This window comes from Triticum aestivum, chromosome 6B, assembly GCF_018294505.1.
Source record: "Triticum aestivum cultivar Chinese Spring chromosome 6B, IWGSC CS RefSeq v2.1, whole genome shotgun sequence".
Taxonomy (NCBI): domain Eukaryota; kingdom Viridiplantae; phylum Streptophyta; class Magnoliopsida; order Poales; family Poaceae; genus Triticum; species Triticum aestivum.
The window spans coordinates 34,227,571-34,251,959 of NC_057810.1; the positions used below are offsets into that span (position 1 = coordinate 34,227,571).

Below are 24,389 nucleotides of genomic sequence, written 5' to 3' on the forward strand. Positions count from 1 at the left end.
AACCGACGATAATAGTTTTTTTCGTAATTACTCATGACTTCAACTATTTTAATCATGACAATATTTTTCATCTTTTCCAGTTCGACTAGCTTATCCCATGCTTTGCAAGACGCTATGTCTTGGAGAGGATGGGTTTTGAAGACCATGAAAGTTTCGAAACCAAAAAAATTATCCTAAGTACCCATCATGGTGTGGATTTTCAAGTAAAGTTGTACAATGCTCAGAGTGTAACCCATTTTAGTTGCAAAAATTGGGAAGCACTTTGCAAGATGTATGGTTTTGATGAGGGTATGCTTGTTACCATGGATCTTGGTGATCCTACAATCGAGCAAGAGAGACCTACGATTTTTGTCCCTGTGGATACACCTCCAATTCTTCCCCCATGTGAGCTTAACATAGTTATTAAGTAATTTATATTGTTTATTTCAAAATAGTTGACAACTTATTCTCCATTGACAGCTTATTTTCATTCTTCAAAGAATGTGCGGAAGATGGTAGACAGAACCTACTACACCGAAGGCTCCAAACTAACTTATCAGGAGAAAAATCATCTGGTCGCATTTTGGACTGATCTTGAGAATTAGAATGTTTACAATCGAACTCCTCAACATTATGATCAATACGTGCCACTAGTGCACGTGTTGAACTACGATAACTACCATGGAGATACCCTGGTAAGATTTTTTACTATTACAACATCCGTGCATCTTTTTGCACACTTCTAAAACTAGTACATCATATCATTGCTAACTACGAAGTTATTACTATGTTTTTCAATAGATAATCCCGAATGATTGTGTGCCTCATCTGATGTATACACACGGTAGCCTTCATGTTTTGAACATACAACCAGGTCTTCCTACGAATCTCAACTTTCCATACCGGATTTCTAAAAGAAGTGGAGACATGACAATCAAAGAATGGAAAAGATGTATGCACAGTCGTAAGGAGCTTCTTGGAAGCAGCATTCAGCGAAGGGCAAAAATTGGAGACAGGATGATCGCCATTCTTCATAATGGAGAGTCAGGGTCTATATTGTTTTATGCTATTTTACCTTAAGGGTGTTTAGGTCCTACCTGATACTGATGATCATGTGTTAAGAACAATTATGTAGGGTTGGGTTCGATGACTATGAGGATGATGATCGTATGACTTATTATTAATAACGAGTAGAAGTTGTATGATGATGCATGATTAGTAGGACGAGTACTTGTTATTATATATGCTGATGTATGCGAGCATGCATGAGTTATTATATCAGCGGGTAAAATGAACATATATAGCAGCAGCGTTGGTAAACCAAGGACCAAGATATAAGAGAGGACACTTCTCTCTATTAGCTAGCTAATATAATAACCTAAAAATAACCCCCAAAACCCCTAAAGCAGCCCCTTTCCAAAAAAAACATGGACTTTTGGTCCCGGTTGGTGCCACCAATCGGGATCAAAGGCCCCCTGACTGGGCTGGGCGCACAGAGCCACGTGGAGGCACATTAGTCCCGGTTCTTGTTTGAACCGGGACTAATGGGTGGAGGTATTAGTAACGACCCATTAGTCCCGGTTCATGAACCGGGACTAAAGGCCCTCACAAACCGGGACTATTAGGTGTTTTTCTACTAGTGATGCCTACCAGCCTGCCTCTGCTGTGCCTCCACCACCACCAGCCAGGGCCACGGTAGGGGTGGACGGTCGCAGCCTGCGTCGCCCGTGGCCCGCGCCGCCTGCGCCAGATCTGACTACGCCGGCGCAGCAGCCACCTCTGAGCCCCAGGCGCGCCCGACCACCAAGCTGCCCGTCACGCAGCAGCGAAGACGCTGGGACTCCGCGCCCGCCCGCTGCTCCACCGTGACGCCTAGCAACGCGACACGCTCTAGCCCGGTGCGCCAGCCCGCGCCGGCCCAACGCGAGCAGGAAGACCAAGAGGCCCCGCCGCCGCCGGCAGCTGCTGGGCTTCGCCCGGCCGCACCCTCAGGCGGCAGCGAGGGAGGAGGAGGACGAAGGGGGAGGGGAGGGCCGACGAACTAGGGTTCCCCCCGGTCGCCTCGCGGGGGCGACGCAGGAGGGAGGGAGTTTCTGTTTTTCTGTCATTTGTGTTAATTAAGCGATCAATGTGGTACTAAAGGGGTGGTGACACAAAAATAGGTGGTGTTTTAGACTACACCATGTTTGTCCAAGTTTATGATTTCTATTTAGACTATACCGCTGCAGTGTGGTGACAGGACTGTCCGGGTCCAAGTGGGCCCGGCCGGGCTGTCAAGGCCCACCAAGTCCTCGTCGCCCCGTCCGGTCGGCTCCGCTGTGGTGGTGTAGGTTGTCCCCTCCCTCCGGTCGAGTTGTGGCCGCTCTCGTGGCATGTGTCTCCTCTCCCTCTCCAGGTCTCGTGTTGACAGCTCTAGTGAGGCGGTGAGGGTTGTCCGGTAATCGTGGTGGCACAAGCTGGTGGGTGGCTGAGGGCGTGGTGCATTTCGAAATGCCTGGGGTGGTGGTGGTGGTTGTGGATCGGGAGAAACCCCTGTCGGCCTGGCCGGCACCGATGCGATGACGCCTGCGGGCGCAGTCGGACCTTCCTGAGGGGCATCCGGTATACCCCTTCCCCACTATTCCTCGTGTACCGGGGGAAACCCTAGAACTTGTTCGGGCAACATCGGCGGCATCATCGCATTCCTTCTTGAAGGTGTTGCTTGGGGCGCGGTGCTTCCGGATGCTGGGAGCGTGGTGGTACTTCTTCGAAGGGTGTAGTGGTTGCCGGTTTTCCTTTCTTTGTTGATCTGCTGGTGTCGGCATTTATTTCTCTTTCTTCTTCTTGTTTTTTTGGGCTTATCTATGTTGCGGCCAGAGCGAGCTGGATGTATCGGATGTATCGGGTGTTTGCTTTATAATATAAAGCGGGGGGAACCCTTTATCATCTCTCCTCATTTTTTTGGGTGTTTTTTTTTTAATTTCTGAAGGTAAACTAGAGTATAAGAGAGATAGTTGTTTAAATCCATCAACATGAAGCAAATTCTTAAATTGTTCTTACAACCTCGTCTTCTGGACACCCCTTCTTCCCTGCCAATATTTCCAAGATGATAATGCCAAGACTGTATATGTCTGAAGCGAATGTGAGTTTCCCTGCAAAGGATTCTGGTGCCAAATATCCGCTACAAGAAGAATTTTAGATCCTGGCCAATGAATGTGCACACAAGTATAAATTTGTGCCAGGCAAAAAAAGAGCTTTCAAGAGACTAGCTTACCTCGATCCACATGGGTTTGAAGTATAAGTCTGGGTTTGTTCTGTATCAAGGCACCTTGATAGACCAAAATCAGCAATTTTGGGTACCATGTGATCATCCATCAATATATTACCAGGCTTCAGATCCAAGTGAAGAATGTGTTTCTCATGAAGATGAAGTAAGCCCATGCATATTCCCTTGATTATCTTGTAGCGCTCCCTCCATGCAAGTCCACGAGATGCATCTGCAGAGGAAAGGAGTTTTATATTTCGTCCTTTAGATACTAATGTGTATCTACAAATGCCTAATCATGCAAATTATTTTCATTGAGTTTTCTTTTATAAGATATTATAAGTTATACTTGAGGAGCCAAGAATAGCGAACATAACTCAGTCAGCTGTTTGTTGTTAAAATAGGTGAAGCCAAACTTATGCCCATGTGCAACTAACCTGCTATAGCAGGTCGCCTCTTCTCACAAATTGGGGAAAAAGGTCAACTTTCCTAAATCCGCTATTCTGTTGCATGCATTTATTCCCAGGAAGAAAATGAAACTATTTCCCCTTTTAGCTTTATAAGAGATTGTCTTCATTTGCTAGATTTATCAATTATTATTTTGACCAGGAAGAGCTGATGAAAGTCCAATGTGGCTACTTTTGATCAGCATTGTTGGTTGCCCCACACATCGTGAGGCAATATTGCTCACAGTTGTATTATTTTTCTAGTGAATTCTAGTCTACAGTAAGAAAGAAAACAGAGCGAATACCAACTGAATAGTCCTACCGAATGTAATTTCACGTTTTTACTGAGTATGGAAATGAAAAAAATATTCTACATATGAATACAACTGTGAGCTACCCAAGATACTGACGTGAAGTAAATACAACATCACCATCTTTGATACGTATTGGATCAAAATAAATAGATGCTTTGAAATAGTTCAAGAGCATCCTGAAATTTCTCATTTAAATAGTTGTATTGTTTGCGTTGGACTCAGGGACTGTGATGACATTTCATCAAAGAAAATAAATCTAGGAATAGATGTGACTGTCATTACCAGTAATATACTTGTCGAGGCTTCCGTTCGGTACATACTCAAAACATAGCGACCAATTTCGCACCTCTGCCATGACAAACTTCCCTTCGTAATTTGCAGGTCTCCCTTACGTGTCGGAACAATATCCTAAGAAACGCACTATGTTCTCGTGCTTGACCTTCATTAGGCACTCAACCTCTTTATAGAATTGTTTCCCATATTCACCATATGTGTTGCGCAGCTTCTTCACGGCGACCATCCCCTTTCCCACCATTCCCTACAGTCACAACATGCATTACTTGTCTGCACGTGCGTTGTGGTGTAATTGTGATGTGCACATGTCGTTTGTGTTTTAGATCACACGATTCGATCAGGAAAGAGATAACATTATAGAGGTACTTTGTACCTTATAAACCACCGCAAACCCACCGCTGCCAATTTGCTCATCATCAGAAAAACTGTTTGTGATGTCTTCTAAAAGTGATAGCGCCAGGCGTGTTGGCTCTGTACTTCCATCAAGCAGCACGCGCTCCAGGTCAACTTTGTGTCTGATACAAATGTCGCAGTCGTGCAGAACCTTCGAAACAACAACAATATATAGCATTGCTTTAAGTCCACCATATACCTCACTGCATAACTAAACCATGAAAACAGAATGAAGAACAAAGATCACTTATATGTAATGCTGGACGGAACGAGCGAGCTTCTCGGCCCGCTCGTGGCCCGTTATGGACCGGTAGAAAAACTGGTAGGTCCGGGCTGCAATTTTCGGTCCGAAAAAATGTCGGTCCAGTCCGGTCTTTAACCGAGTCGATCGGTCGGACCGAGAAAACGCAGTCACCGCCGCCGCCGTTCCTCGTTGTCGCGGCCACCGGCAGCTTCGGGGTTAACCGCCAACTGATTGCAGCCTTTCTGCATTTCTCTCTATTTGTGCGGTCAAGCCGTTCTGCTTATACAACCGAAAGGAACGGAAGTATTATACTAGGAACGGGTATTGCGGCCCTGTCATCCGACGTCCACCCGTACGCAGCTATGTTGCCGCCGCATGAGCTGAAATTGTGCTATCACACGAGCTCCCTCAACGGCCTAATCTAACTAACCTCAAACAGAACCAAGACGTGGACATGCTCACACACGCACACGTTCAGTTCGCCAGTTTCAGAAAATTCAGTTCGTCGGTATCGTCAAAGTTTTAGCTGTCAGTTAGTTTCTCGCGTTCATCCCCCTCGCCGCCGCACCTGGACACATCGACGCTGGTGGCTGTTGGCCGGTCCGTTCGGTCCAGCCCAGGCTTCATCACCGCCGGTCCGGTCCCTGAAAAACAGGACCGCCGGCTGCTCGGTCCAGTCCAGCTCGGACCGCCAGCGGCTTGTCCAAACGACGGCTTGGACCGGGACCGGACCGGCTCGGACCATGTCCACCCTTACATATATGCATGCATCTCAACTCCACATTAGCTTGTGAATAACCCAAGTATCATTAAAGACAACTATTTTGCTAATTTGCATCTTTGATTCCTAATAGGTTTAGATACAAGTCACCAATTCCTGAACAGTTGTTTAATTTTAATGAGCTAACATAATACGGATCGATCAAGTTGACAGATTTGATGACGAGAACCTGTACCACAAGATCATAGATCTACTATTGAGACTAGCAGTTTTCTTGTCTGAATAACTTGACTTTGTTTAGCGGTAAGCAAAGTGCACCATTCAGCAACAGTAACAGATTCTTATATAGCTAGCCCGGCTTGATCTGGACTAGTTGTCCTTTTGGGCTGCTATACTAGCACACGCGACGAGAAATCAGGAAGAGGCAGGCCAAAGTTAATTACGGTGAAAACAAAACACAATATATGCAGCACGGTGTGGACAGAAGCCATTCGTTTCGAAGAAGCCACATGTACTACGTACCTACGAGCACCGAAGTATAATGAACCAACTAGTACTGCAGACCCCACCCGCCGGCCGGCGAGCGGAGATGGGTGAGATCTGGATCACCACGGCGATCTGGATCCCGAGTTTTGAGGAAGAAGACGACGAGCCCGGCCAGGCTGCGGCGTCAACGCTTGGTTGCTAGTAGAGCGTGGATGCCCTTTGGAAAGATGAGTAGAGCACAATTATAGTACATGGTGACCGTCGTACTTTGAATGGATAGGATTCCGCGTCAGCCACCCATCTTCAGCAATTTGACTGGGTTGTTCTCTCCCTTGGTATTTACCTGATGGCGCCGCCGTAGCTCCTCCGGACGGCCAGCAGCGCGGCTCTCCCATGCCGGCGCCCCAACTATGCTCCCCGCGGCGCGCATCCATGTCCGCGACCTCACCTCAAAACCAGGCTGCCACCTCCGTCAGCAGCTGCCCCGCCAACGAAGTCCACTCCTTGAGCATCTTTTCGGCTGCGGCTGCTGCCTGGAGGGCCGCGCTGCTCAACGGCCGGCGCTGCCCGCATCCTGCATCCGCATCGACCGGATGCGCGGGAAGGTTGAAGGAATGCCGTCGCCCCGGAGCTCCCGCGCGTGTGGGCGGGCTGGATGAGTAAGAGGGGATGGGTGGTGGAGAGAGTGGCCGCATGCGGCCGGGAGATACGGCGGGTCGCGTATGAGGAGCGACGGCCGGAAACGGGCGAGGGAGGAAGGGCCGAAGGGAAGAGAGAGATAGTGAGTGGAAGGCCAGGCCCATAAAGTGAAGGAGCACACATTAACTGTTTCCGAGTTCCGACCTTCCGGCCATTCCTGGCCGACACCCACCTCTGGCTGGAGGCACGGCCGCGCCACCAGCCGCCACTCATCGCTGACAGCTTCCAACTCCGGCGAAAAGCCATCTCGGCCGCGACGGATCCCCGGTCTCCATCAGCATTAGCCCCCCATAAATATACTCAACGGTGCAGAGTGTAACAGATAACTACACTTATTAAATAAAGTCTTGTAGTGTTGCTATATATAACATCACAATGATGGTAGGAATAAAAATGGAAGCCGCAGATACAGACCAGCTAACCGATGGTCGAACACCAGAAAAAGCACAGAAAAAAAATATAATCCTTCTCTTACCAATGTCTCGAGCGAGGGCATGCTTTTAGCGCAGTATACACTTGGAGAGCATTTCAAAGACTTGTTCACCTCAGCAATTACAAGTCGACCATCACATGTCATATATACTTGCGTCTATCGGAAGCTTATTCGACACAATATACATGTTGTTCAGATTGCACACAAAGTAAATGCATCGGCTTGTCAACTCACAGCCTACGGGATTGAATCAGCTCAATGTGCCGCCCAACTTCTTTTATTGTCGGTCTTCGGTACGGATTCTCAAGGTTAAGACATTTCACAGCAATTTCTGCCAGGTTGTCAAGAAGCTCCAGATCTCCAGGCATTGTAATGGCCGAAAGGCGTTGTATCCGGCTTCTTTGCCGCTTCTTCTTTAATATATGATAATATATGATATGCATGCTCATGCGTATTCGAGAAAAAAAAGGTGCGGGCTGACGGCCCTCACCGGGCCTGCCTTCACTGCCCTGCCAGGCGCCAACGGCCCCCGCCCCCTTCGAACTCCGGCGACAAGCCTTCTCGGCGATGAGAAAGTCAGGCGACACAGCAGGCCCGATGGTGGCGGCCGCAGCGCAGAAGTAGAGGTCAGGGCATCCTAATATGTGGAAAGTTATTGGTCCTAAAAAAGTTCATGTCTTCCTCTGGCTATGTATGTACAACAAGGTGCTTACCGGTGATAATTTAGCTAAAAGAAGACAAGTAGATGAACCTACCTGTCTATTTTGTTCCGAAAATGAATCTTTTCAACATCCGATGTTTGACTGTGTGGTGGCACAAAATGTGTGGGTTTTTGTCTCAAAATGCTTTTCGATTGATAAGATTTCTGGTTGTGGTGATATTTCTGCCTTTTGATTTAGTTTTTAAGAAGCAAGGTTTTATGGCTAGCCACATGTAGGTATAAACGAGAGCCCAGCGCTTATAGCGCCCGTTCCGATCTGGCGCTCACGCCCCCAATGCTGGGTCGGCCTGTTCACGCCCACAATTATGAATTTTTTTTGTTTAGTTTTTTCCAATTGCCGGCAACCAATTCACCTTTGACCATCGAAATAAAAAATGTTAGATTTGTTTTTTTTAAGTACTCCCTTTGTAAGTAATATACGACCTTTCAGATTACTACTTTATTGATGAAAAAGGTCTTATATTACTTTACAGAGCAAGTACAAAAAATGAGGGAAAAATTTCAAAAAAATTGAATAATAAAGTTCTAAAAAATGGAAAGAGTTTAGGACTTTGAAAAAAACTTCACAAAAAGTGAAAAACAATGTTCTCAAATTTTGAAAAAAGCTTATAATTGCGAAAAAACAAAAACATTTGAGTAAATTACAATTTTTTAAGAAAAATCATGAACGTTGAAAAAGTTTACAAACTTTTGAATAAAATTATGAACTGAAAAAAAGTTCATGAATTTGTAAAAAAAATCACAAAGTTTTTCCAAAATGCGAGATTGAAAAAACTCAAACATTTTTTAAAAATAAAAAGGAAACAGAAAAAAAGGACATAAAACAAACTAAAGAAAGGAAAGAAAACTATCTAGGAGCTTCTAGAAACTTCCCAAAACCGGGAGGAGATCTTGCTCCTTGCCTAAGATGGGCCGGCCTTATTCTGTGAGCGACTTGTCTGGCGCGGGCTCTTTGCTTGCAACTGGCGCCAGAAGCGGCGAATATGAAATAGTCGTACATACCATCAGAACAAATTAAGAGAGAGATGAACATACACACCGACCGCGAAGGAAGCAAAGTAGTATAAACTAGATAGTTGCTTGTGCGTTGCAATAGAATATAAATATACTAACAAGTTAGCTTGTGATTTTCATGCCCATATTACTGTGATTGTGTAAATAAATATTTATGAGATCCCGCTCATGATTTATCAATCTAAATAAATTTTAGGATTTTATTTGCTAATCATAAGAACTTTTGGGTTTACTAGAGAAAACAGCAAGTCAACAAAGAGATGGACAATTAATATCTCTACCTAATAATAAAGCTACTAGTGCTTCTGGTCGTCCGTCGCTCATTTTACGAAACCCTCCCCGTGTTTTTCCGAAATCAACCCGCATTACGGACTTAAGTGACAAAAATGAATCTTTTTTGTATTTTTTTAGAAACCCCCTTCTATTTTCATGAAATAAACCCGCAGTACGGACTTAAGTGATAAAAATGAATCTTTTTTGTATTTTTTTAGAAACCCCCTTCTATTTTCATGAAATAAACCCGCAGTACGGACTTAAGTAAAAAGGCGAATCATTCTTTGTATTTTCTTCGAAAATCCCCTACCATTTCTATTAATTAACAACTATAAGTGACAAATACTTTTACAAAATCATATATTTTAAACCGCAACTCCAACTTTGAATTGTTATGTATGAAATCTGATTAGAAAAATGTGTAGAATCTGAATATGAGGTCATTTTATGTATTTAACTTTTTTAATATTCTATTTATGATGTAATTTTAATCAATAGTGATGTGTACAATCTGAATATGATGTTATTTTACATGTATACCATTTTTAAAATTCTATTTATGGTGTAATTTTAATCAACAACGCACAACCCGTCTTCTTCCTTACCGAGGCCAATCCGTGTTGGTAATGAAAACCTCATCAAAATTGGATTGTTGACAAAAGAAAGCATCAATAACCATACATCCATGCATCGGCAAAACATCGCATGGAAAAAAAGAAATTTGATGTTCATCTTATGCCGAGAGAGAGAGGCAACATAGATGGGATGCCATGTTCAAATAAATGACATGGATCTGTTGGGGGTCTTGAGTCATGATTATTGGGTTAAGCACGTGTCGTATTTTTTTCTTCCTTTGCAACACGCGGCCGTCTCTTTTGGTAGTGATTTTTAAATTAAAGAAAGCTAAAGATGGTGTGTGCTTGAATTCCTAAGTGCACGCTGCTCAGTCTGCACGATTGGTTTGCAATCTGCAAAGTTGCTGGATTCCGCACCAAGGCACACCAACTTTTTGCTGTGAGTTAAAAGGTTTAAAAAATGTTGAACGCATTCAAATGTGGTATCGTTTAGATATTTTGAGAAAAAGATATGGCATCCATGTGCCAACACCGTCTCACACTGTCATGCACGGACGCGCCTCCACTCATTGCAGGCAGTTGCCCGGCCTTCCTTCGAGCTCTAGCGACTATCCTTCTCTGCCGTTAAGTGATGAGATGCTGAACACCTAGAGAGACTGCTTGATCTGGATAGCAGGACAATTAGCTGCAACTGAGAATGCAGAGGTGCAGACATTTTCTGTGAGCGACACACATAGGTGGATTGGCAATTGGTTTGGCGCGGTACCAGTAATAGAACCTCAGCATTCCTTGCACGAAGCATAGATCAGCAACAGCATTGGTCCGGTTTGCCGATCGGATCGATGTATTGGTTTCTAAATACTGGATTGCAAATTCAGACTCTACCCCCCCCCTTCCCCGCTCCCGCGACGTGCCCCGCGCGCACGTCTCGGGGGATCCAGATCCGCCGGCGGCGAGCAGCTCCCTCCCCCATCCCCTCCCCCCCTCCCCGCTCCCGCGACGCGCCCCGCACGCGCGTCTCGGGGGATCCAGATCCGCCGGCGGCGAGCAGCTCCCTCCCCCCCCCCCCCCCCCCCCCGCGCGCCGCTGCCGAAGGGCGTCCGCCGGGCGAAGCCCGTGCGGAGCTGGCAGCGGCGGGGCCTCTCACCTCTTTCCCCTGCTCGGGATCCCGGCGGTGTGGGTCAGCCGGTCGTGGGGGAGCTGGATCCGGCGAGCTCTTCGGCGGCGGGGATGCGCGGATTCTGCAGCAACTGTGCTGGGAGGTGGTGGTGTGGCTCTGCAGAGGTGGTGGTGGGGGCTAGGTCCGACGAGGTCAATCTGGTCCCCTCGGGGCTGCGGGTGTCGCTGGTGGCGGCGGTCACGGTTGGAGAGGGTGCTGGTCCCACGTCTGGGGGTGGCGTTGGCGCTGCGGTGCGCTGGTCTTGGCCGTGCTGGGCGGCGAGGCGGTGGCGGCCATGGATCTCGATCTGAAGTTGGAGGCTTTCACCGGCGTCTTGTCCTCCTCGACCGGCCGAGATGTGGGCGTCCTCCTGGCGTCCCGTTCGGTGGCGAGGCGCTGGGTGTGGGCTCTGGGTCGGGGGAAACCCTTGACCGGCGTTGCCCGGCACAATGTTGGCGACGCGCGTGGCGCCGTTGTCCCTCTGGTGGGCAACATTGAGACTTACTCCATGCCCTCTGCCTCCTGGTCTCGGGCGAAAGCATACAATCTCTGGATTAGGGTGGCGATGGCGCGTCAGCGTCATGTACTTCTTGAAGGCGTCGTCTTGGGTGATCAGCAGTCTGGGATTTGGTGTGGTGTTGGTTTGCATCTTCAGTACGGTTCATGCTCGACAACTGCGGTGGGCTTCTGGGTCTTGGCCGGAGACGATGGCGATGTATGGGTTTCTTTCAGAGGTGAGGTCGCCAGGGCAGTCGCTCTCTCCTCGGCAACTAGTTTGCCGGCCCAAGCGTGCTCGGGGGTGAGCTGCTCTGCCTGCTGATGGGTCGACGTCCTTCGATCCAGGACAAGAGGGCGGGGGTGCCCTCTTCGGCGGCAGATTCGGATGGTGAACCGAGTGGCCCTGGGAGCCGACGAAGTATGGCTCTCCTCCGGCGACAATTAGCTCCCTTGTCGCGGGCGTGTCCATGTCATGATCTATAACCGTCGTGGGCTCCGAAGTCCTTTTGGGTTCTTCGGAGCTTGTTAGCTGTTCCGTAGTGCTTTGTATCCGTGCTGTTGTTTTTCTGTTTCTTGTTGTCCTGTTGATTGTAAGGTGTGGTTATTGCTTTATATATAAAGCGGGGTGAAAGCTTTTTTCGGTAAATTCAGACTCTGCGAGGCGAGTTGTAGCAGAGGTTACTTCGCTTATGCAACTCACAAGGGCAACACTAGTAGCAACAGTAGTACGTGAAAGCAAGAAAAGGAAAGAGACTGATAGTTCGCGTTGGTCGATCACATGTCGGACCCCTGCTAAAGATGAAACAAGGCTGTGCGAAGCGGAAAATGTCTTACCACAACGAGAGGGGATGCCGTACATGTTATAAGCAGGGGTGCGAGACCCTGGTAGCACGTACAGTTTGTATCTCATACATGAGAGAGGTTACAACTTGGAGATCAAGCTAGCTAGAGATAGAATTATGAACTAGAGATAAACCTCCTATCCTAACTGCCAAGATACGTACAACTCCTGTTAAGATACGGTACACATGCGCACAAGTAAGGTTGACACATACGGCTTGTTTAACACCCTTCCTTAATCACAACTTCATCAAGTTAGGATTATGCTTGAAGTCTTCAAAGCTTCTTGTAGGCAAAGGCTTTGTGAATCTATCTGCAAGTTGATCTTTAAAGTGCACAAAGCGTATATCAAGTTGCTTTTGAGCAACTCTCTCTCTGATTAAATAAAAATCTATCTCTATGTGTTTTGTTCTAGCATGAAACACTGGATTTGCAGAGAGATACGTAGCTCCAAGATTGTCACACCATAAGCAAGGTGCATGTTTACTTCGTATGCCAAGTTCCTTCAGCATGGACTGAACCCATATGATCTCCGCTGTGGCATTTGCCAATGCCTTGTATTCTTCCTCTGTGCTCGACCTGGATACAGTTGCATGTTTACATGCACACCATGATATCAAGTTAGGTCCAAAAAACACTGCAAAACCACCAATGGAACGTCTGTCATCAAGACAACCTGCCCAATCAGAGTCAGAGAACGCACTGACTAAGTAAATGGTGATTTGCTGAAGTTCAGTCCTAAGTTCAGAGTGTGCTTAACATATCGAACTATGCGTTTTGCAGCTGTCAGATGAACATTGGTAGGTGCATGGAGGAACTGGCAGACTTTATTAACAGCAAAAGAAATATCAGGCCTAGTAAGTGTGAGATACTGAAGGGCTCCTACCAGACTCCTGCATTTGGTGCTGTCTTCTTGGCTTAAGGGCTCGCCTTCTGCAAGGGATAGCTTTTCTGAGCTGGATAATGGAGTGAGAGGGGGTTTGCATCCTTGTAGCCCAGCTTTCTTGACCAAGTCAGTGGCATACTTTTCTTGAGAGAGAACAAGTCCATCCTTGTGCTTTTTCACCTCAATCCCAAGAAAGTAATGCAAGTCACGAAGATCCTTTAGAGCAAAGTCTGCACTCAAATCCTTAAGAAGTCCTATGATTGCTTCATCAGATGAGCTAGTCATGATAATATCATCAACATATATGAGAACAAATATGCATGTGTTGGACTTGTTGTAGATGAACAATGATGTGTCAGACTTAGACGGAACAAAACCAAGTGCTTGCATTTTGTGACAGAGACGAGCATACCATGCCCTTGGAACTTGCTTTAACCCATATAGTGCTTTATCAAGCTTGCACACATAAAAAGGAGCATTCTTACTCTCAAACCCAGGAGGTTGTTTCATGTACACTTCCTCTTAAAGAACACCATGGAAAAACGTGTTTTGAACATCGAGCTGTCTGAGACTCCACCCTCTAGAGACAGCAATAGATAAGACAAGGTGAATAGTGGCCGCCTTTACTACTGGACTGAAGGTGTCCTTGTAGTCTATGACATACCTCTGTTTGAAGACTTTTGCAACCAATCTAGCCTTATAACGATCAATGGTTCCATCAGCTTTCCTCTTGATCTTGAAAACCCACTTGCAATCAATCAAATTTTTACCTTGCTGTGGGGGAACCAAGTGCCATGTTTTGTTTCTCGTCAATGCCATGTATTCTTCATGCATAGCTTTCTTCCACTTTTCATCACACAATGCTGCTTCAAGGGTGTTAGGCTCATCTGGTTCACCTATGGAACAAACCATACCATACTTGGATATATGCTTGTAATTAACGGGTTGAATTACCCCTTGTTGCAGCCGTGTGCGTCACGGTTGAGAAACATCAGGATCGGTGGCCACAGAGGATCCTGCAGACTGCTCATGTGTGACCACATCAGATCCCAATGAACATGCTGTCGGATTTTCTACAACTGATTGTTGAAGTAGGGCATGTGAATTTGCCGCAGAAGATCCCGCCGGTGCATGTGCATGTGCATGCAACTCGTCATTGCGTGATGATGGCATATCTGCCTGGATCGCCGCGCCAGTCGGGCCCTCCCTGCGTCGCGCGTCGCCACGCCGCGTGTACGTCACCGGGTTGGTGGCATACCTCGTACCGCACGATGATGGAGACCGGTGCGGGGCCGCGGCCGCCCGATCACGCGTGTACCCCACGAGCCGGGCACGTGAATCTGGGGAAAGCGTGGCGCGCACGCCCGCGCCTGCGTCTGCCCCCGCGCCTGCAGCTGCCCCGTCAGCAGGGAAGGATCCCGAGGCGCCTGCACCTGCATCGTTCGCAGGAACCGATCCCGAGGAGGATCCGATTCGCTGCAGCTGGGCAGATCCCGAGGCGGATCTTTCTCCCCCGGGGAAGCACATAGAATATGGCTCAATATGAGCCGTTTTTTCTGCAGTTTCTGCGTTTGCTTCTGTAGTTTCCGCACTGCTTCGTTCTGTTGCATCAACACAAAACTCATGCACATCATTAGATGGGTTAGTCAATAGGTCATCAATATTTTGTCCCCCTTGATCAAAACTAGTGAGATGAGAGGGCAAAAGAAGGATTTCTTTGCAAAGGAGTGCACCAGCATTGGGATGGAGGTCAGCAAACGGAAATTTTGTTTCAACAAAGACCACATCACATGAGATGTAGACACGACCAGTGGAGACATCTAAACACTTGACCCCTTTATGCTGTGCACTATACCCTAGGAAGACACACTGTTTTGAGCGAAACATGAGTTTGCGGTTGTTGTAGGGACGAAGGTTGGGCCAACATGCACACCCAAAAACACGGAGAGACTTATAGTCTGGTTTAGTGTGAAGAAGTCGTTCTACTGGAGTTTCATTGTTAATGACATGACTAGGTAGCATGTTGATATTGTGAACGGCTGTGAGAAAAGCTTTGTCCCAAAACTTGAGAGGCATGGATGCGCCTGCCAAAAGGGAAAGACCAACCTCGACAATGTGCCTACGCTTGCGTTCGGCGGAACCGTTTTGTTGGTGAGCATGCGGGCAGGACACGTGGTGTGAGATGCCAAGATTTTGGAAGAAGGAATTTAATTTTTCTTATTCCCCTCCCCAATCGGATTGGACAACGACTATCTTGCTATCAAACTTCCGTTCAACAAGTGCTTGAAAGTTTTGGAAAACTTGAAACACATCGGATCTCCTTTTGAGGAGATAGATCCACGAGAATTTGCTATAGTCATCAATAAAACTGACGTAATACGTATGTCTACCAATGGAGGTAGGGGCTGGACCCCAAACATCGGAAAAAAATGAGTTGCAAAGGTTTGGTAGAAACACTAGTTGAGATGGGATACGACAATTGATGACTTTTAGCTCGTTGACATGAATCACAAATAGTTTCAGCATGACGCTCACCAACAAACGGGAGCTTATTTTTCCTAAGCAACTTTTCTACTAAAGAAAAAGAGGCATGTCTTAGACGATCGTGTCATCGTGTGGACGAAAGCTTGATAGCACCACAAGCTTGTTTATTGTATCTTCTAAACTTCGGAATCAACGGGTAGAGCCCTCGAAAACATCTACCTCGATAGAGGATTTTCCTCGTGACCTGATCCTTAATCAAGAAGAAAATAGGATGAAATTCGAGAAAAACATTATTATCAAGGGCAATTCTATGGACGGAAAGAATATTTTTGTGTGCACTAGGAACATGCAAGATTTTCTTAATGTGTAGTTTTTGACTAGGGGTATGAAATATAGAGTGACCAATGTGACTTATACCCATACCTTCTCCGCTAGCAGTATGGATTTGATCTTTGCCGCGGTATTTATCCTTCATGGTGACCTTCTGAAGCTCGTTCGTGATGTGGTTTGTGGCACCGCTATCGACGTACCAATTGGTGTCAGTACCGTAGGAACCATCAGCGGCAGCAGCTACCTTGTCGTCGTCTTGAGAGTCCTCATCATCATCATAACGGTACCAGCAATCCTTTACTGTGTGACCGGGCTTCCCGCAGATTTGGCACCGCGGAGTCTCCGGACTCGTTCTGTTTCCACCACCGCGCCCGCGCCCGCGACCTCGGCCACCCGAGCGCTAAGGAGAGTGGCCGCGATCATTGCCGCCGCCACCGCCAGATCGCCCTTTGTAGCGCGGGGAGCCACGCGAGCGGGAGCCACCACCCCGGCCGCGTGATGCCAAGTCTACGAAAGATTTGAAACCGCCGGATCCATGGAACTGTGCCATGCGCTGGTCGAAGTTCGACAGCATGGCGAAGAGATCGTCGAGGGTTGCGGGAGTAACACGGGCGTCGAGGGCCGACATCAGTGGCTGATAGTCCGCCTCCAACCCGTGGATGATGTATGAGAGGAGCTCATCGTCCTGGATGGGCTTGCCCGCCGCGGCCAGCTCATCGGCATAGCCACGCATGGCGGCGAAGTAGGAGGCAACCGAGAGGTTACCCTTCTGCGCGTTGATGAGGGAGGTGCGTATGTTGTTGATGCGACTCGCTGATTGTGATGAGAACATGGCCGCGAGCATCGTCCAGAGCGCGCCCACCGTGGTGACCGTGGTCACCATGACCAGGACCTCTTTAGTGAGGTTATTTAGCAGGTAGCCAAGGACCTGCTGGTCCTCCCATACCCATATAGGGTGGAGAGGGTTGGGCGATGAAGTCTCCTTGCCCTCCTTGACGGTGACGAGGAGCTTGGCCGGCTCCGGGTTGGTGCCGTCGACGTAGCCGAAGACGCCGGCACCGCGCAGCTGAGGTGTGATCTGCGTGCGCCATAGCACGTAGTTCGTGCGTGACAGCTTCTCTGTGACCTGATTGTTGAGGTTTGGTGAGAAGGCGCCGGAGGAAGACATGGCTAGGTTAGATGGGTTTGACAGAAGCTCTAGATTGGAAAAGGAAGGCTCTGACTACCATGTGCAAAGCGGAAAACGTCTGACCTCAATGAGAGGGGACGCCGTACATGTTATAGGCAGGGGTGTGAGACCCTGGTAGCGCGTACAGTTTGGATCTCGTACAGGGGAGAGGTTACAACTTGGAGATCAAGCTGGCTAGAGATAGAATTACGAACTAAAGATAAACCTCCTATCCTAACTGCCAAGATACGTACAGCTCCTGTTAAGATACGGTACACATGCGCACAAGTAAGGTTGACACATACGGCTTGTTTAACAAAGGCAACATGTACACAGAAAGAGGCGGCCGAACTCTCCTCCACTGGAGATGACCTCCACTCTACCCTGTCAGCCTATCACTCCAAATGTGCCCCTGTCTGCCTGTATGTGTACTTATGATTGTGCCTGGCTTGCTTGCTGTAAGAGGCTGAATAATCCTGACCGAGGAGTACTGACTAGTAGAGTTTTTGTCCCAAGGTTTCCCCATCTTGTAACTCTATTCAACTTCGGCTTTCCCTCGCCCGTCATAGATGGCGGGGATGAGAACGGTGTATTCTTAACGAACAAAGAATCACATTGGAAATGGATGCCCTAATAACGTCCTACGAGAACAAGTTTCTGAAAACAGAGGGAGGGAGAGTAGGAACTGTAAACTGAAGAATAAAGTTGGAGAGCAAGAAAACTGTCAGCATTCTCTCCAGCACTATACTATAAAGGTCAATGTTGGTGGAGGCCATTTCAAGCTACATAAAACGGTTCTGAACCTCGTGATGTGAACTTCATCAGAAATAACCCCGTGTGAATAAAGTCAACACTACACAATACAGTCCCTTTATTAAGGTCTCGTAGCGACGCTCTAACATCATAAGGCTGGCCTGGATGGATAAGACTAAATGGAGCCACAAATCCTAACCAGGTAAGAAGCAAAGGCTTAAATGCCAGGAGAGCGGAGCTAACAATCAGGCAACTTTTCTCTGCTTTTAGCGTGGTTTACAGATGGAGAAGATTTTAAAGAATTGTCCACAGCAGCAGAATATACAAGTTACACGTTGACCATCACACGATCTATCCCAAGCTTATTTGAGATGACGTACATGTTGTTCCAATTCGTCTTGCAAATGCTTCACCTTCTTCAGTCTTTCAAGGCGCTCTGCAACATCTTTCATTTCCGGTCTTCGTTCTGCTTCAAGGTTAAGACATTCCACAGCAATTTCTGCTAGATTGTCTAGAAGCACCAGATCTCCTGTCACTGCAATTTGCTTATCAAACAACTCAGTTGTTTTCCTCCCTTGCTTGTGATTCTCGAGGAAACTCCTTACTAAGCTGTTATTGTCGGAATGTGACGCCTTTTTCCTTGTAAGAAGCTCCAAGATGATGACTCCAAAACTGTAGACATCACTTTTTTCAGTTAGCAGGCCTGTTTCTAGGTATACTGGATCCATGTAAGACATGTCATCAATGTTGTGGGTCCCCATCCCAGTCATCCTTAGTATGCCAAAGCCAAAGATCTTTGGCACAAAGTTTCCATTGAAGAGTATATTTGCTGGTTTAAGATCACCATGTAAAGGTTTGGTACTTGCCTTTGAATGCGCATAAGCTAGAGCACCTGCTGATGTTGCGGCAATACTTAATCGCACGCCAAGCTTGAGAGGCACCATGATATTGATGTGAAGAATGTCATCCAGGCTATCTGTGGACAGGAAGTCATAGACTAACATGGGGGTGTCAGATTCCAAGCAACAGCCTCTGAGCCTAACAATGTTTTTGTGAATGACTTGAGACTGGATTATGATTTCATTCAACAAAGCAGCGTTATCTCCCACAGTTTTACTAATCAGCTTCCTTACTGTTATTGGTACATTATCGACAAGGCCCTTGTAAATTTCACCAAAGCCATCTTTCAAACTAAGATTCTCATACTTCAAAACTGGCTTGAGCTCACGCTTTTCGAAAAATTTAAATTGATTAGTTCTCTTTAGTACAGACCCGCCTATCCTCTGGTAAAAGTCTCTGCGTGCTTTTCTGCCGAAGATGTCCATATTCTTCAACTTATGCAACATACCAGAGTTAGAGCTAGATTGCAGTTTCCAGGACAATGACCATTGATCAACTGGAGCTTCTTCTTCTTCTTCCTGCCAATGATCTTCTCTAACATGTTCCGCAAGTTCTTCCATTTCAAAGCATTCCTTGATATCCTTTCCTATTGACTCAGATGAAAGATCTGCAATTTTCTCTTCACAATATTGTTCCTTTAGAAAACAAACCTGGTGCTCAATTGATGAACTATCGATACCAGTTTCGACGGCATTTGCTATGTTGCCAAGCATGTCAGTTATATGACTTGCAACAGGTCTCTTCTTTGGGTCCGAGTTCATGCACTCTATCCCTATCTTAATGCATACTCTTACTTGCTCCAGCTGTGTCTCCCATTGATCCAATCCCTCCAACCGATTCATCCAAGTGTCAACCACCTACAAAATTGCAATTTTAAGCTAAGATCTATATAGTAAACTATGTGGTCTATCGCTCAGAGAGAGAGAGAGAGAGAGAGAGAGAGAGAGAGAGAGAGGGATAGGAAAGGGAGAGGGAGGGAGGGATAGGAAAGGGAGAGGGAGGGAGAGGGAGAGAGAATGATATTGTAAAATGGAAAAATAGCCATTATTTCAAATTGAGTTATGTTCTTGGTTGCATGTTATATTTGTTGAAGTATAAGTGCATTTCTCACATGTGTCCATTTTAATTTGACCTATCAGGTAAGCTGGTTGGTCTATGAAACACAATAGTTATCCACATAAAGAGGCCTTGACTTCAAGAATGGGCTAATTAAAACAATAAATAAAACTGCAGAGTACTTTCAGTCCACATTAGGCCTAAGGGAGGGAAAATGTTGGCATATATAAATGCAATTTCAAATTTTCTCGTAAGTTTGATCTTTTATGTGAACTAGCATGGACAACAGTGTAAGCGTGGTTCTACAAATGCTATTTTGTCCTACATCTTAGGTCAACAATATTTATATGCATGTTGAATTGTGTTAATTAAGCAATCATTGTGGTACTAAAGGTGGGGTGCCACAAAAATAGATAATGTTTACACTACCATGCTTATCTGAGACACGACTTTTACTCCCTCCGTTCGGAATTACTTGTCTCAAAAATGGATGTATCTAGAACTAAAATAGTCTAGATACATCCATTTTCGCGACAAGTAATTCTGAACGGAGGGAGTGCCTTTTTTTTTTCTTTTGGTGAGATTTTTATAATTTATGTAAGTAAGCAGAGTATAATATATATAGTTATTTTAAAATATACATTTTACATGGAGCAAACACTCAAATTATTCTTACATTCTCATCTTCTGAATACCCCTTCTTGCCTGTCAGCATCTCCACAATGATGACTCCAAGACTGTAAATGTCCGACGCAAATGCGACTTGCCCTCCAAAGAATTCGGGTGCCAAATATCCCCTATGAAAGAATTTTAAATCCTGCTCAATTAATGTGCATGGAAATATAAATTTGTGCCAAACAAAAAAAAAGAGGTTTCAAGAGACTGGCTTACTGCGAACCACATAGGTTTGAAGTAAAAACCCGGGTTTGCTCTTTATCAAGGCACCTTGATAGACCAAAGTCAGCAATTTTGGGTGCCATGTGTTCATCTACCAATATATTAGCAGGCTTCAGATCCAAGTGGAGAATGCGTAACTCATGAAGATGAAGTAGGCCCTCACATATTCCCTTGATAATATTATAGCGCTTCCTCCATTCAAGTCTGCAAGACGCATCTATGGATGAAAGGGGTTTCATATTTTCCTCCCTTGGATACATATAATGTAATGCAAATCACAAATGCCCAGCAATGCAAAGCATCTAAAATGAGTTTTATAAATATGTCCCAGTTCATCCTCCAAGAGGCAAGAATAATATAAATCTCAATCAGATGTTTGTTGTTAAAATAGGTAAATCGAAATTCATGCCCATGTGCAACTTAACCTGCTATAGTAGGTTGCCTCTTTCTTTCCAAAAAATGGAAAAAATTAACTTCTCCCCGAATCCATTATTTTGTCGCATGCATTTATTCCAAGAAAAGAAAATCATTTTATCACTTAGCTAAATAAACATTTAGTATTTTGACTAGCAAGAGTTAAAGCAAAGCCAAACGTGGCTACATTTTCACCCACAAAAGGTGGCTACTTTAAATTACCATTGGTTGCCCCACATGTCGTGGGCCACTAGTATTTTAGGGAGGAGATTTTTTCCGTAGGTCAAAAATCTGTATTTTCTGGTGATAATAGTACTACCAATGTGAGTTCAGGTTTTTTAAAATAAACATGGAAAAGAGTACAAATACTCTACAAATGAATGCATGTATGAACTATGAAAGATAGTGAAATATTACAATAAATCTTTAACAGGGTGTTGCCTCGTATGATTAATAAGTCAACATGCATTTTGTAACATGCCTTTGGATCAAAATGAACAGACAGTTAAAAAGAGAATGAGAGAATCTTGAAATTTCTAATTTTAAATAGTGGTATTGTTTGTGTGGGACTCTTGGACTATGTAATGGCATTAGGTAAAATAAATAAATATCAAAATAGATGTTACGATCATTACCAGTAATATACTTATCAAGGCTTCCATTTGGTACATACTCAAAACATAGCAACCAATTCCGCAGATCTGCCATGATAACCTTCCCTTCATAGTTTGCAAGTCTCCCTTGTGTGTCAGAACAATATCCCAGGAAACGTACTATGTTTTTGTGCTTGGCCTTCACCAAGCACCCAACCTCTTTAAGGAATTTATCCTCATGCATACCATATGGTTGGGACAGCTTCTTGACAGCGACTATCCCTTTTCCCACAATTCCCTACAGTCACAACATGCATTACTTGTCTGTAGACGCGTGGTGGTGTAAATGTGATGCGCACATGTCATTCATCTTTTAGATCAACTGGGGTCAGATGAGGAAAAAGACAGCTCACTAGAGGTCATTTGTACCTTATATACCACCGCGAACCCTCCGCTGCCTATTCGCTGAGCATCGGAGAAACAGTTTGTGATATCTTCTAAAAGTGATAACGGCAGGTACGTTGGCTCTGCGCTTCCATCAAGCAGCATGCGCTCCAGGTCATCTTTGTGTCTGATAATAATTTCGGTATCCATTTGCAATTAACAGTGCCACGGTGCAATACCTTCGAAACAAGAGCAAACACATACGGATTTTAAAATTTAATTAGCTAGCTAGCATATACTACTCCATTACTAACTTGTGGATTACCCAAGTATCATGATGTGTGGCTAGAAGCTGCTCGTTTGTCTCCCGTGCACCCTTCCCTAGGGTTCCGCCTACGCCGCCGCCAGCTCCCCCACCACGGGTAACCGCCGCCGCTAGCCTCTCTCTCTCGCTACCCCACCCTCCCTCCCCCCTTTTCCCCCCTCCCCGTACCCCTCGTGTCGCCTCCCCCGAGCGAGGCGACCAGGGGCCTTGCCCCGTTCCCCTACAGCGCCCCCCCCCCCTCGCTCCTCCCTCCTCCCGCTGCCACTAGCGAGCGTCGCCGGGCCTTGCCCGCGTGGTGCCGGCGGCGGCGGGTCTGCTTGTCCCCGCACGCGGCCCCCCTGCTCGGGTGGTGGTGGCTAGCGGCGACGCCCTTCGCCGGCGTTGGTATGGCCCAGCGGCGGTGGTGCCGCGTGCCATGGTGGTTCCCGATGCGACGGTGTGTACATTGGCCGTGGGGTGGTGCGGTGGCGCTGGCGGCGCCCGCCTAGCCCAGATCTGGGCCCATTTGGCCCCCATCTGGGTTGGGCCGGGCCGATGGCTCGGTGTTCTACGGCGGCGCTCCCTGGTGGTGGTGAGGTGGCGGCGGACTGCAGGCTGTGAGGACTTCGTCGGTCGGCAAGCTGCAACGGGGTGACAGGACTGTCCGGGTCCAAGTGGGCTCGGCCGGGTCGTTGGGGCCCACCAAGTCCTCGTCGCCGCGCCCGGTCGGCTCCGCTGCGGCGGTGGAAGCTGCCCCTCCCTCCGGTCGCGTTGTGGTTGCTCCCGTGGCTAGTGTCTCCTTTCCCTCTGCAGGTTTCGTATTGGCAGCTCCAGAGAGGCGGCAAGGGTGGTCCGGTATCCATGGTGGCACAGGCTGGTGGGTTGGTTAATTTCAAAGTGTCTGGGGTGGTGGTGGTGGTGGTGGTGGTTGTGGATCGGGAGAAATCCCTGTCAGCTTGTCCGGCACGAACGTGGTGACGCCTGCGGGCGCCGTTGGTCCTTCCTGAGGGGCATCGGGTATATCCCTTCCCCACTATCCCCAGCGTACCGGAGGAATCCTTAGAACTTGTTCGTGCAACAACGGCGGTGGTGTCGCATCCCTTCTTGAAGATGTTGCTTGGTGCGTGACGCTTCGGGATGCTGGGAGTGTGGTGGTACTTCTTTGGAGGGTGCATCTGTTCCCGGTCTTCCTTTCTTCATTGATCCGCCGATGTCGGCATTTGTTTCTCTTTTCTTCTTGTTGTTTTTTTCTTTCGGGTTTTTCTGTGCTACGGCCCTAACCAGCTGGATGTATCGGATGTTTGCTTTATAATATAAAGCGGAGGAAACCCATTATTGTCAATTACCCGGGTATCATTAAAGAAAACTGTTTTGCTAATTTGCATCTTTGAATCCTAGTAGGTTTAGGATACAAGTCACCAATTTGTGAACAGTTTGTTACATTTTAATTAGCTAGCATAATATATACGGATCGATCAAGTAGGACAAAAATCTGCAATACAAAGATCGTAGATCTACCGTACAGAGTAGCAATTATCTTGTCTGATTAATTTGACTTTCTACAGGGACAAGCAGTTAGTGATTTTATAGTGCATCAACCAGTCAGCAACTGTAACAGATGCTTATATTAGCTAAGCCTGATTTTATCTGGATAGTTGTCCTTTTGGGCTGCTATACTAACACACGCGACAAGAAATCAGGAAGAGGTAGGCAAAAGTTAATTACGATGAAACCAAAACACAGCATGGTGCTGACAGACAGAGGCCATTCAATTCAGAAACTAACTAAGAGAGATAGAGAGAAGAAGCCACATGTACCATACATACCAACGGCAACGAAGTATAATGAACCAACTGGTCCTGTAGAACCCACCCGCCCCGGGCTGGC

At 46.6% G+C, this 24,389-nt stretch overlaps 1 protein-coding gene and 1 pseudogene across 1 annotated transcript; both read right to left on the reverse strand.

The window, feature by feature from the left end:
- Nucleotides 1-2,006: 2,006 nt before the first annotated feature.
- Nucleotides 2,007-6,899, reverse strand: LOC123133311 (putative receptor-like protein kinase At4g00960; annotated as a pseudogene).
- Nucleotides 6,900-18,039: 11,140 nt separating this feature from the next.
- LOC123133312 (U-box domain-containing protein 35-like) lies at nt 18,040-22,621 on the reverse strand. The gene is made up of 5 exons (XM_044552812.1): nt 22,244-22,621; nt 21,857-22,112; nt 20,802-21,024; nt 20,587-20,707; nt 18,040-19,711 (listed from the first exon to the last, which is right to left on the reverse strand). Exons 1-5 carry the CDS (start codon nt 22,406-22,408, stop codon nt 18,317-18,319), a joined length of 2,160 nt encoding a protein of 719 aa, XP_044408747.1. The 5' UTR covers nt 22,409-22,621; the 3' UTR covers nt 18,040-18,316.
- Between the last annotated feature and the right edge of the window lie 1,768 nt (nt 22,622-24,389).

What these genes read in the sequence shown, in the direction of transcription:
- LOC123133312 (XM_044552812.1), bottom strand. Translation starts at nt 22,408, where the DNA reads ATGGATACCGAAATTATTATCAGACACAAAGATGACCTGGAGCGCATG. An exon ending in CCTTGATAAGTATATTACTG is followed by an intron (nt 21,025 to 21,856) that starts GTAATGATCGTA and finishes TTTCATCCATAG; the next exon opens with ATGCGTCTTGCAGACTTGAA. An exon ending in GGTATTCAGAAGATGAGAAT is followed by an intron (nt 19,712 to 20,586) that starts GTAAGAATAATT and finishes GCAATTTTGTAG; the next exon opens with GTGGTTGACACTTGGATGAA.